The sequence below is a fragment of the Lithobates pipiens genome, unplaced genomic scaffold (genome assembly GCF_037356315.1).
Source record: "Lithobates pipiens isolate NorthernLeopardFrog02 unplaced genomic scaffold, aLitPip1_a1.2 Scaffold_3, whole genome shotgun sequence".
Lineage (NCBI taxonomy): Eukaryota > Metazoa > Chordata > Amphibia > Anura > Ranidae > Lithobates > Lithobates pipiens.
In genome coordinates, this window is record NW_027507790.1 from 15,345,581 (window position 1) to 15,360,226 (window position 14,646).

The 14,646-nt window shown below is 43.0% G+C and overlaps 1 protein-coding gene across 1 annotated transcript in view; it reads left to right on the forward strand.

The window, feature by feature from the left end:
- Positions 1 to 14,646, forward strand: part of MYO1H (myosin IH) — a 125,901-nt gene that overhangs the window by 46,166 nt on the left and 65,089 nt on the right. The window contains exons 13-16 of the mRNA XM_077461469.1: positions 1,686 to 1,766; positions 2,893 to 2,984; positions 5,100 to 5,194; positions 7,385 to 7,431. Of these exons, the coding sequence (XP_077317595.1) occupies positions 1,686 to 1,766; positions 2,893 to 2,984; positions 5,100 to 5,194; positions 7,385 to 7,431 (315 nt within the window). The remainder of the gene's footprint in view (positions 1 to 1,685; positions 1,767 to 2,892; positions 2,985 to 5,099; positions 5,195 to 7,384; positions 7,432 to 14,646) is intronic.

Sequence of the window (14,646 nt, forward strand, 5' to 3'; positions counted from 1 at the left end):
ACTAGTGGCCAAAAAGCGCCACTATAACAGCGGTAAAGCGCTGCTAAACAGGGATCTGGTTGTTTAAATGCTATCGTGAGTGGCCGGCAGACATTGCCGCCACTGGCCATGCGTATCGGCTCTGGCATCACGCCGTGGCCCCTATACCTCTTAAAGTGTCCTGCGTAAACATACGGCGGTTTGCGCAGCCGTGCCAACCTACCACTGTATAACAACAGCGGCTGGTTATTACATTGTAGTACATAAGTGGGGTTGGGTTTAATTTTAAATAATATGTCCAAATTAGTAATCCTAGTTTTGTTTTTATTTTTTTATTTTAAACAGTTTTTTTTCCTGTTCTCTTAACCACTTCCCAACCGGTGCGCGCCGATGTACATCGGCAGAATGGCAGGGACAGGCAAATGGGGGTACAGGTACGTCCCTTTAAATTTGCCGCCGTGCCATTGCGTGCGTCCAATTGCGGGTCCTGCGTACTTGATCGCCGCGGGGATGCCCGCGATCATCTCATGGGGAGGAAGAACGGGGAGATGCTAATGTAAACAAGCATCTCCCCATTCTGCCTAGTGACAGTGTCACTGATCTCTGCTCCCTGTCATCAGAGCAGAGATCAATGACATGTCACACACAGCCATGCCCCCCCCACAGTTAGAAAAATGCCCCAGGCCACCTAGTGGTTAACCCCTTCACTGCCAGTGTCATTGACACAAGAATCAGTGCATTTGTATAGCACTGATTGCTGTATAAATGACAATGGTCCCAAAAATGTGTCAAAAATTTCCGATGTGTCCGCCATAATGTCGCACTCCCAATAAAAATCGCTGATCGCTGCCATTACTAGTAAAAAAAAAAAATAATAAAAATAAAACTATCCCCTATTTTGTAAATGCTAACTTTTGCGCAAACCAATCAATAAACGCTTATTGCGATTTTTTTTTTTTTTTACCAAAAATATGTAGAAGAATACGTATCGGCCTAAACTGAGGAAAAAAAATATCTTTTTTATACATTTTTGGGGATATTTATTATAGCAAAATTTAAAAAATAATGTGTTTTTTTTTCAAAATTTCGCTCTTTTTTGTTTATAGTGCAAAAAATAAAAACCACAGGGGTGATCAAATACCACCAAAAGAAAGCTCTATTTGTGGGAAAAATAAAATAAAATTTTGTTTGGGAGCCACATCACACAACCGCGCAATTGTTAGTTAAAGCGACGCAGTGCCGAATCGCAAAAAGTGGTCTGGTCTTTGGCCAGCAAAATGGTCCGGGGCTTAAGTGGTTAAAACAGACACATGAATCTAATCACTTCCTAATTTCTAAGTGATGTGGGAGGACCTTCCTTCTATAATCCAGTGATCAGATTGAGAAGAGAAGAATTGCTGAGAGAAGCAGCGACTCAATCACATGAGCAGCAAATGTCATCTACATGGGCTTTATATGTAAACAGACTAAATCATGTCTGCATTTCTGACCATTCTTTCATGTTTATGAGCATATTCACAATGTTTAAATACTGTACACAGGAAAGATTAATATAATTTTTTTGTTTACAGTAGAATGTAGCGCAGCTCATCTACTGGTAAACCATTGTACACAGTATTCTGGTAAGGTGATGAATGATATAATTAAACGTGTATTTACATTATTGTTATTATAAACGCATAATTATGTTTTTCTTTCCTGATTAGTGGGAGCCAGTCCAATATTTTGACAACAAGATTATTTGTGATTTAATTGAAGAAAAACACAAAGGGATAATTGCTATAATGGTAAATTATCATTTACTAGCTGTTATTTACAAAGATTATACATTATGGAATTGTACAAATGTTATTTTAAAATGAAATGTGCTTTTATGTATAGGAAAGAAGTTGTAGTCAGCTACTGTTGAAAATGCTAGACACTTAGCTGTCATGTTGGTACAAGAGCTTCTGCAAATTCTGAGCAACCAGTATGCATATCAGAAATTCTGACTTCACTCTGAATTTATAATATGCATGCTTGTTCTAGGTCTGTGTTTCAAGAAGTATTCATGCCTAATGCCACGTACACACGTAGCCGACTATCCGATGGACTTAGTCTGGCGGACTTCCCGCCATACTGTCCGTCCGACTTTCCGAACGGGCTACTTGCCCACACACGGCACTTTTTCAGCGGACTAATACAGCATACTAAGTCCGCCGTACTATCCGCCCTACTTTTGAAATGAACGGACTTGCCCACACACGCGGAGGAAAGTCCGCTCATTTCGAGCGGGACTCCAGGTAGGCGGGGCCCGTGAAGGAGACGTCGCTGGCCCCGCCACCTGGTATGGACTTAAAGAGGAACCCCAAAGCCGAAAAAATCAGCGTGGGGTTCCCCCCAGGTCCACATCAGACCCTTGTCCGAGCACGCTACCCGGCTGGCCAGGAAAGAGGGGGGACGAGCGAGCGCCCCCCCCCCTCCTGAGCCGTACCAGGCCGCGTGCCCTCAACATGGGGGGTGCCTTGGGGTGGGGGGGCACGTGGCCCCCCCACCCCAAAGCACCTTGTCCCCATGTTGATGAGGACAAGGGCCTCTTCCCGACAACCCTGGCCGTTGGTTGTCAGGGTCTGCGGACTATCACTGTATATTGCGTGGGCTACTACAGTGGTTTTCAGCATCCCTAGCAGCCTTCTATGTATCAGATATGGTAAGTAGCTTGACCAATGTAAGTTGACAATAAAGATCATTCCTGCAGTTAAAGTGGAAGTAAACCCATTAAATTAACAGTTTCAAAAAACAGTTACATTGCCGGCATGCCAGAAATGTAACTGTCACATTGGTTGTGCTCTCAACCAAACTGTTAAACCATCCAATGGCTGGTGTCATAACTGGCCACATGTGCAACAACTTTTTGTCTTTCTTCCACTTCAGGATGAGGAGTGTTTGCGTCCTGGTGAAGCCACAGATATCAGCTTTCTAGCAAAGTTGGAAGAGAAGGTTGGGGATCATCCTCATTTCTTAACGTAAGTGTAAACGTTAACATTTCAAAGCTGATAGCGCTCTTATATATATTATTGTTAAAAGGAAAAATGTACAATATATTAGTAAATAATAAAACATTTGTTATATTAAAAATAATGCACAAAGGTGTACCTAGTCAATATCTTCTGGGAAAAGCAAGACTTTTCAGGGTAACAATGTACAATATATTATTAAATAAATATAAAAGGGGAAAACACTGCGCTATAGTTTGTGAAAAGATGGCCACAACAGCCAAAACAGCAGCCAACACTAAAAACAAACAAAGTTCAACAGATAAAATAATAAAAACAGTGTAGCGCTTCAATAATAATAAGTGTAATCAACACAAATTATAAAAATAATAATAGCAAAACAAAAATCGCACAAAACTAAATGCCTGAAAGTAAAAGTCCAACATAAGGCACTCATTCCACTATGTTGATGGCATAGGAGTGACCAAACCGTCACATGGAAGGAAAATGGTGTACTGGACGAATATGTTCATGCAGGTAGACTTGATTGTAAACATCAGTGAATAGTAGATAAATACTTCTTACCGGAACAGTTGGACTCACACAGTCATATGACGGCTGAGTCTGGAAGGCTTGGGGTCACAGTCAAGGACCAAGGAATGTGAGGAGAGAGGTCAGTTGAGCTAGTGGAGGAGCTCCAGGCGGTTGTAGGCTCAAAGATGGATCCTTTCAGATGGAACATCAAAGGTCGAAGTAGTCAAGCTCAAACGCAGCCCGTTGGACCAATACTCCAGCCTCCCCCGAATGGGGAGGGGGGTGTTTGTAAAGTTTTAAACCAAAACCATGGAGAAAAGGGAAAAGAAAAAAAGGCTCCACATGGTGCGGGTCAAACGATATAAAAACGTTGGTTTATTGAAGTCAAAAGGTAATAAATGACTTAGTGATCACATAAAAAAACGAAATGAACTTAAAAGCAATGTGGGGTACCAACAGCTCGCCCGACGCGTTTCGACATATGTGTCTTCAACTGGGGCATGCCCCAGTTGAAGACACATATGTCGAAACGCGTCGGGCGAGCTGTTGGTACCCCACATTGCTTTTAAGTTCATTTCGTTTTTTTATGTGATCACTAAGTCATTTATTACCTTTTGACTTCAATAAACCAACGTTTTTATATCGTTTGACCCGCACCATGTGGAGCCTTTTTTTCTTTTCCCTTTTCTCCATGGTTTTGGTTTAAAACTTTACAAACACCCCCCTCCCCATTCGGGGGAGGCTGGAGTATTGGTCCAACGGGCTGCGTTTGAGCTTGACTACTTCGACCTTTGATGTTCCATCTGAAAGGATCCATCTTTGAGCCTACAACCGCCTGGAGCTCCTCCACTAGCTCAACTGACCTCTCTCCTCACATTCCTTGGTCCTTGACTGTGACCCCAAGCCTTCCAGACTCAGCCGTCATATGACTGTGTGAGTCCAACTGTTCCGGTAAGAAGTATTTATCTACTATTCACTGATGTTTACAATCAAGTCTACCTGCATGAACATATTCGTCCAGTACACCATTTTCCTTCCATGTGACGGTTTGGTCACTCCTATGCCATCAACATAGTGGAATGAGTGCCTTATGTTGGACTTTTACTTTCAGGCATTTAGTTTTGTGCGATTTTTGTTTTGCTATTATTATTTTTATAATTTGTGTTGATTACACTTATTATTATTGAAGCGCTACACTGTTTTTATTATTTTATATTATTAAATAATAAAACATTTGCTGTACACATAAAAAAATAAAGCACAAAGGTGTGACTAGGCAATGTTACCAGGGAAAAGCAAGATTTCTAGATGTTCTAGATGTTCCATTTCTAGATTTTCCATATAAGATGCCAAATCTTCATTTCTGAGTATAGATCTGCTTTACCTGGTCCTTCGGAAATCTAAACTAAAGCTTAAGATTATGCAAGTGCTGTTTTGTGGCTACTTACCTCACATATTGATGGTATTCAACCTAGGTGGTAGGCCTGTGGCTGATGCCAGTCGTGGCCTTATTGCTAGCTCTGTCAAATTCCTGTACTTGGTACAGGACAGTGAATGTATTTATGCTGAGTAAAACCCTCTTTTCCATATCATCTGCTGTGTTTTTTACAGCCGCAAGCTTGCAGGCCCTGGGGCAAGGAAGTCTATTGACTGGGTAGACTTTCAACTTCTTCACTACGCAGGGGAGGTCACATACTGCGCTGTGGGTAAGTAAATATTTTTATGATCAGCTAGAATTCTAACATATGTTTAATTTTAACTCCCCAAAAATATTTTATATATATATATATATATATATATATATATATATATATATATATATATATATATATATATATATATATACATACATACAGTATACAGTATCTCACAAAATTGAGTACACCCCTCACATTTTTGTAAATATTCTATTATATCTTTTCATTTGACAACACTAAAGAAGTGACACTTTGCTACAATGTAAAGCAGTGAGTGTACGGCTTGTATAACAGTGTACATTTGCTGTCCCCTCAAAATAGCTCAACACACAGCCATTAATGTCTTAACCGCTAGCAACAAAGGTGAATACACCCCTAAGTGAAAATGTCCACATTAGGCCCAAATTGTCATTATTTTGTGTGGCCATCCTTATTTTCCAGCACTGCCTTAACCCTCTTGTGTATGGAGTTCAGAGCTTCACAGGTTGCTACTGGAGTCCTCTTTCACTCCTCCATGATGATTTCACATAGCTGTTGGATGTTAGAGACCTTGCTCTCCTCCACCTTCTGCTTGAGGATGCCCCACAGATGCTCAATAAGGTTTAGGTCTGGAGACATGCTTGGCCAGTCCATCACCTTTACCTTCAGCTTCTTTAGCAAGGCAGTGGTTGCATTGGAGGTGTGTTTGGGGTCATTATCATGTTGGAATACTGCTCTGCAGCCCAGTCTCCAAAGGGAGGAGATCATGCACTGCTTCAGCATGTCACAGTACATGTTGGTATTCATGGTTCCCTCAATGAACTGCAGCTCCCCAGTGCCAGCAGCATTCATGCAGCCCCAGACCATGACACTCCCACCACCATACTTGACTGTAGGCAAGACACTCTTGACTTTGTACTGCTCATCTGGTTACCGCCACACACGTTTGAAACCATCAGAACCAAAAAAGTTTTTCTTGGTCTTATCATAGTCCACATTCCAGCCTGTGGGGGGATTGGAATATGATTCTCCTCCAGCGAGAGATGCGCTGGATCGGATTTCTTAATGCCACCACACCGCCAGGCCTCAATGAATATGAGAGTTTTAGATCTTTCCTTGAAGGTTTTTTTCAGGGAAAACTGACTCATTTCCATACAATGTAATCATAGGGTTTTTCTTTCTTTTCTATGTGTGGATCCTTTAGTTTAGTTTACTATTTGTTATTTTTTATTTCACGTGTCAGGGTAAAGCAGAAATTCACTCAAAAAGTAAAGCCCCCCCTGATTTGCTCCCTCTCCTCAGTCTGTAATTGAGTTACAGGTCTTTTTTTTTGGGAGGATGTCAGTGATGACCTTTTTTAGCTATCCACTCCCACGGTCAGCAATTCTCATCTAGACATAGATGGCATCCCTTGCTCTTTCCCCTCTGCTCCAGCAGTCTCCTGAGACACATCACATGTCCCAGGCTGCAGGATGATTCACAAAGTGTTGCATGAGCTTGTGCATGCACAGTGGGGAGGCATCTGTATTTTTTTAGGAAGCCACTGCTGGCTCCCGTATCCAAGATGGCAGCACCAGTGACACGCAGCGGTAAGAAGAACCAGCTTTGGGAAGACAGCGCTGGTCCCCAGGCACTGGTAAGTACTTGATTTTTAAATTTCAGCAGCTATAGTATTTGAAGTTGCTGACCTAAAAATAAAATGAAACTAAAGTTCCTCTATAAGTACAGTTTATTGCTTAGAATGCTGTCATATACTTTTTGTAACTCCTCCCACATTTCTGTTTCACACTGTGCACAATTTGATTTTATTCTGTGCTCAAAGCTATAGAACTTTGACCTTTTTTATTTTTACCTTCGACTATAGGTGGATTTTGATACTGTGCCTTTAGCTAAAACCAGAACTTGTTGGACACTGATGCATATATGAACCCTACCAGTCTAGATGATGCTGGACACATGGCTGAGCCCTTCTTGTCTTATTGGAAAACAGTAACACAGAGACATGAAATTACATCATAAATTTGTAGTTGTACAAGAGAAAACAATGCAGTAAACATGATACTACCACCTAGATGCATAGTTACTAATCACAATATGATACATAAAAATCGTTGTAGTGTCTATGTGTATATAAATTGCATGCTAACACCTGCTAATCCCTCTGATTATCTTCCTTCCAGATTTGCAGCTCTAACACAATATTTTGAATTTCTTGTTTAGGATTTTTGGAGAAGAATAATGACCTTTTGTACCGGAACATTAAGGAGGTAAATTTTATATGGTCTTATTACTAATTACCATGCCTGTCCACTGATATTTCAGTTTTGGTTAGATGCTGGAAGGTTAAATCTCCCACCATTTTCCCATATTTCTTGGAAGCCCTGGTGCTGACATTTGTTTATCTGATTTACTAGCTTCATGCATCTGCCATGTCCATTATGGGGGGTATTTCTGTCTTTCCTTGATTTACAGGTATGTTACAGTAGAGTGGGATTGAATGTGCAAAAAATTAATTCAGGCAGGGGGTTCTCTTTGCTAGAGCTCAGCAACTTGTGGAATATTAACTTTTAATTTACTGATCCTTTAAAAAATTTTAAATCTGACCCGAACCACTGCTGCCACCAGATGACAGGCACATTCAGTGACCTAATCCTAAGGTCAGTTGACTTTTTCTTCGGTGGTCATGTAAAATAATTTGGGATATCCTAGTACACAAATATTGACACCTATCTGAGTCAATGGCCTGTTTTTTCCCCTTGTTAAGGCTCACTATTGGCTAATATGGCTTATCATAGCGATTGCCAGTACTAAGGCTTAGGTGGCAGGAGGGGGAGGAACCATATGTTTAATGCAGGCCGTTGGGACATGAACTGTATACTAGAACAGTAGTAATGGGGTATATAGCGCAATAAGTGTTGTGTGTACATAAAGGTCTATGCAGAACAGCAAAAAGTTCACAGAGTTCAATTAGAGTGTTCAGGATAACTTTTCACTAATCTCAATGCATCAGATGCAGCACCTCTGAAGAGACTGAAGTATCTCTAGGCAAACATATAAAAAGAACAGCAGTGCGCAATCTGAGTGTAGTATATTAACTGATTTATTGTGGTGAAAAGACAAATGGCAACTCGCATTGTAACAGTAAAAATCAGGTTCAACACTAGGGATGAGCCAAGCACCTCCTGTTCGGTTCGCATCCAGAACATGCGAACAGGCAAAAAATTAGTTGGAACACATGAACCCACGTACAGCACGCTGTGGGTGCAAGCCTTAAATAGCTGTAATGCTAATAGGATCAGCAGAGGAAAGGTGCCATCGGCAGCCTCCTCAGCTGAAGCCAATGAGACAGACAGTCGCGCCATTGGCTGCAGCTAGTCCATCTAGGAGATCCCTGGCGAGACAGCGCGGGGCCCTGCCCAGATGGGTGAAGCCACTTCCCGCGTTGCGATGTCACTGGCACGCGGGAGGCCCGCACATCCACGTTCCAGCATAGAATGCAAACAGGAAGGAGTGCAGTGTAATAACTGCATTCAGTAGGGCTAAAAGGTCACAGGACCCCCAAATGGAAATAGGGGCCCTGTGAGTGATGGTGCCCAACGTGTCTGGCTGACACAACCGAAAAAGTTATATAATGATTCAGGGCCCACAGACATGATCAAGTCACATGGATGACCCCCTGGTGGTGGCAAGCGGAGAGCGCAGGCTGGAGTAAGAGCAAGGACATATCTGAAATGACAATCATCAAAAAAGTAAATAGAATTGAACAACATTAATGACATTAGCAAATGGTAGTAAATAAAGACGTCAAATATAAGGTTCTGATATACATTCTGCAAAAAAGCCAAGAGATATTAACAATAAGTAAGCCAAAATGTGAAATTCCCATATACATTATACAATAAATTGGCAGCCAAAAGATGTAGACAATAAGTAGGCATATCATAACCTCAAAGAAAAAATACATGGGCATCACAGGTCAAGTTCACAAACCCCGGATTGGAAGCCTTCAAGAAAGGGTTAATTAAAGTCCCCCCTCTGATACTGGGAGGAATATGGTCTAAAGCTAGAAAGCGTACTTTAAGTTTATGGTCAGGGTGTATTAACCGGCAATGGCGGCCGATAGGCAGATCGGGGTCTTTGGTATTGATGCTGTCAATATGGCAGTAGATACGCTGCCAAAATGGCAGCTTAGTTTTCCCCACATAGAAGCACTACTAAATTCCTGGGTACTTATTGCTGCCGCACTGCCGGGTGGTTTATCTCCTGCAGCGCGGCAGCAATAAGTACCCAGGAATTTAGTATTCCTAGATAGGTTAGCATTATATTCACTCTTGACTAATTTGTCACGTAGGGAAGGAGCTCTCCTGTATGTAAAAAGTGGCTGTATGGGTACAAAAGGTGCAAGAGAATTGTCGGTACTGAGTATATGCCAATATTTAGATAGTACATCTTTGATTTGTTGGTGTTGTTGGCAGTAGGTAGTAATAATGCGTAGGGGGGGACATTTTGTCCTCATGTTTTTTGGAGAATAGGAGATCTCGCCTTGGTCTGGCCTTGGCCTTTTTGTATGCATTTTTTAAAACACTGTTGGAATAGCCACGAGCCCGGAGTCTTTCTCAGAGTCTGGCGGCCTCTTTCATCAAAAAGAGTGTTAGTTGAGCAGTTCCGTCTAGCCCTCAGATATTGGGCAAATGGAATAGATGTGAGTAAAGGTTTGGGATGGAAGCTAGATGCTGCCAAAATGGTGTTGCCCGCAGTAGATTTCCTTTATAATTGACTCTGTAAATGTCCATCATTGTCCTTAGTGATGGTTAAATCTAAAAAGGATATACTGGAAGGACTACATGTCATAGTGAATTTAAGGTATTGTTGGAATTAAGGAAGCAAAGAAATTGATGTAGTAAGTCTAAGGGGCCATCCCAGAATAAGATAATATCGTCGATGTACCAACGCCATGTCGAGATACATTGATTAAATATAGTCACATTAGTATCCAAAAAGAGTAGTCATTCCCACTCCCCCAGGTACAGATTGGCGTTTGGCGGGGCACAACAAGTGAATGAAAAAAAAATGATGCCTAAGGATGAACTCCAAGGCCTCAAGAATGAAACCAGACAGTTGTCAGAGTATAGGTGTGAAGCTGATAGGATATGGCGAATGGCTGAAAGGCCTAATTGGTGTGGGATAGAGCTGTATAAGCCTCCACGTCAATGGCGACCAAAATGGTATCGCCACCAATGTGGAGGCCTTCCAGGATCTGCAATAGATGAGTGATATCTCGGATATAGGACGGTAAAGATACAACAAGAGTTTGCAACAGTTTGTCAATATATTTACTAAGATTATCAGTAAGGCTACCCTGGCCAGACACAATTGGTCTGCTGGGGGGTCTTTCAAGATTTTTGTACACCTTAGGTAGTGCATAAAACGTAGCTTCACATGGAAATGCTGTCCTTATGTATTCGAGAGTAGAATTGTCTATAATGTGTTGGCTATGAGCTTGATCAACTAGAGAGTAAAATTGTTGTATGAACCCATCTATTAAAGAGCCTGGGATCTGTCTACACCACTCTTGGTTGGAAAGAATGTCCTGGCACATAGTCTCAGAGTCAGACCTATTTTGGATGACTATGTTCCCGCCTTTATCTGCTGGTTTGATAACTATCAGGGGATTTTCCTTCAGAGTCTGTAGAGCAAGATGTTCATTATATGTAAGATTTTTTGTGCCATGTGGCGAAGATTTAAGATTACGTAATTCGCGGGTCACTAATTTCAGAAAGAGAGCTGCATTGGGGTTGGTGCTCAGTGAGGGGTATAGGCTTGACTTTTTATTTATGGAAGTGTCAAGATGAAGTGAAGTTGGAGTATTAATAAAATCACCATCTACCTCGGCAAGAATTTTGTCCAGGTCTATGGTATCTATAAGATCAATTGGGTCATTCTCCTCTAGAAGATCAATAAGATTTTGAATCGCAGTTACTTCGGTGGACATGTGAAGGGATGAATCTCTGAATGGTGTTTTGGTGTACATGCATTTTAGTAATAATTTATGGATATATAGATGTATATCCTTAATAACAACAAATTTATCGATTTGTGAGACAGGGCAAAAAGTGAGACCTTTTTCCAACACAGAAATTTCATTAGTGGATAGGTGATAATTGGAATAATTGATGAGATTTAGTGAGTGTGAAGTGACAGGGATTGTTTTTTGGACTTGAATGTGAAGTTTTGTGTGTTCCTGTTGTATTTTTTGAGAGGCCCGCATCTTGTCTAAAAAATCCCCCTGGCGTGTAATAGTGGGTAAAGAGTTGTATCTAGCAAGATGATTCTGCTGAGAACTGTTGTCATAAACGTGGGCAGACTGTTCCCTAGTGAGTGAGCTCACAGAATCCTCAATATCAGAAATCTCTTCACCTGAAGTGGTTTTGGATCGCCCCCGATTTTAGCATCGCTGACCGTTAGTTTGAACATTGGCAGTGGTGGGGATGGATTGTGGACCATCTTTAGAATGTCGAGTGTTAGATTTAGTTGATCTAGAAATATTACGTGCAGAGTCTATAGGTTTAAACTGGGATGCACCCTGTGCGTCTACCCATTTGTATGCACGTGCAAACAATAAAAGTGAAATATTCCTTTAAGTTTCGTACCGGGGGAGGGTGTCTATGGTATGCCTGTAAAGTGGCGCATGTTTCCCGTGTTTATAACCGTCCCAGAGCAAAATGAAATTTCTAAAGGAAAAAAAGTAATTTCAAAGTAATAGCGCTAGTGATGAATTGTCGGTCCCGACAATACACATAAAAGTCCCAGCCCCCCATGTGAATTGGTAAGGGGTACATTGTATCCATACCATTTCACAAAAAGAAAGTGTCAAAATGTTAAAAAAAACACACGAGAGACTGCTTGGAACAAGTCCTTTATTAAAAATAAAAAAGAGATTCCAGCGATATAATCCAATAAATCCATACTCCTACTCCTCCAGCGATGTAATCCAATTCTCGATCTCCAGAGATGGATGATCTCCAGCGACTCCAGCGAGAAACACACTCACAGGATCCACCCGGCCAATGATGCAGCGCTAGCTTGACGGGTCTTATGTAGCTGAGGGTGGGGTTACCCGTCACATGACCCCTTCCCCCTCTGACAAGGGGAAATGCCGGGGTTTTCCCAGTGACATGTACAGGTAGCCCTGCCCTCAGCTACATAAGACCTGTCAAGCTAGCAGCGCGTCATTGGCTGGGTGCCTCCGCTGGAGGCAGGATCCTGTGCGTGTTCCTTGCTGGAGTCGCCAGAGATCATCCATCACCGGAGATCGAGAATTGTATTACATCGGTGGAGAGCATGGATTTATTGGATTACTTTGCTGGAATCTCTTTTTTATTTTTTTATTTTTTATTTTTAATAAAGGACTTGTCCCAAGCCATCTCTTGTGTGTTTTTTTTTTTTACATTTTGACACATTCTTTTGTGAAATATACCCCTTACCAATTCAAATATGGGGGGCCGGGATCTGGGTGTCCCCTTTGTTAAAAGGAGCTTCCAGATTCCGATAAGCACCCTGCCCACAGACCCCCACAACCACCGGGCAAGGGTTGTGGGGATGAGGCCCTTGTCCCCATCAACATGGGGACATCCTCTCCATGTTGATGGGGACCTGGTGGCCTGGTACGGTTCAGGAGGGGGGATGCTCTCTCACCCCCCTCTTATCCTGCGGCCTGTCAGGTTGCGTGCTCGGATAAGGGACTGGTGTGGATTTGTGGGGGAACCCCATGCCATTTTTTAAAATTTTTTGGCGTGGAGTTACCCTTAAAATCCATACCAGACCGGAAAAATTTTGTGGCAGAGTTCCCATTAATAGTGATGGACGAACTTCCGACGGGACGTTTCGCGAACGCGAAATGCGAACGGACCCAAACGTTCGCGAAACAGAACGTTCGCCGCGGGCCCCATTGACTTCAATGGGAGGCGAACTTTGCAAACCTTCATGTCGAATTTGCGGCCACGTGGTAATTATTAGGGGGTAAAACGTAGTCCCACCATCTGGACAATGACATAATACATGTATGAGGTGAATTTGGGATCGATAACTACAAGCATTTTTATTTTATTTGGGAAATTGTTCTAACAATTCAGGACTATGGAGCTAATGAAGGCAATGGAGGAGAGGGAAGGTCAGGGACCAGGGTAGGCAAAGAAGAGGGTGCAGGAGATGATCACCAGCAGCGTGACATACCGGAATGACACATGCACCGTGATAGAGGCATCTGACAGCAGCACCGTAATACAGAGCACTGACAGCAGCACCGTGACATACAGCGCTGACAGCAGCACCGTGACATACAGCGCTGACAGCAGCACCGTGACATACAGCGCTGACAGCAGCACCGTGACATACAGCGCTGACAGCAGCACCGTGACATACAGCGCTGACAGCAGCACCGTGACATACAGCGCTGACAGCAGCACCGTGACATACAGCGCTGACAGCAGCACCGTGACATACAGCGCTGACAGCAGCACCGTGACATACAGCGCTGACAGCAGCACCGTGACATACAGCGCTGACAGCAGCACCGTGACATACAGCGCTGACAGCAGCACCGTGACATACAGCGCTGACAGCAGCACCGTGACATACAGCACTGACAGCAGCACCGTAAGCAGCCCCAGGAGGAAGTCAGCACAGCACAGGGATGGTGTGATCCCCTCATAATAAGAACCCCCAGGAGGAAGTCAGCACAGCACAGGGATAGTGTGATCCCTTCATAATAAGAACCCCCAGGAGGAAGTCAGCACAGCACAGGGATATCATAAGCAGCCCCAGTAGAAATATGACACCGCTCAACCTCTTCAAAGAGGAGGGTAGGGGCATATAGTACGGTGTGCTTTTTTGGGTCAAGGAAGTGAGCCAAATGAATTAAGAAGGTCTGTGTGCTTGATTAAAAAAATAGTTTATAGACATATACATGGTCTACTGGTCACATGTGTTGAATTCCTCCGAGATCCATGCCTCATTCATTTTTAGAAATGTGAGGTAGTTAACACTGTGGTGAGCTAGGCGAGTACGCTTATCGGTCACAATCCCCCCTGCTGCGCTGAACGTCCTTTCGGACAGGACACTGGATGAGGGGCAAGCCAACAGTTCGATTGCAAATTGGGCAAGCTCTGGCCAGAGGTCAAGCCTGCCCACCCAGTAGTCTAGGGGTTCATCACTCCTCAGAGCGTCCACATCGGCCGTTAACCCAATGTAGTCGGACACCTGACGGTCTAGGCGTTCCCTGATGCTGGATCCGGATGACACCTGTCGATGGGTCGGCTGAAAGAATGACCTCATATCCGAAGTCACCAACACATCTTCAAACCGGCCTCTTCTTGCAGGCGCTGTTGGATTGGTACCCGCAAATCCTTCTCTGGGAGTGGGAATTGCTCCTCTGCCAGCGCACGCAAAAGCAGAATGCAGCATTTCTCGAAGCAAGGCCTGGA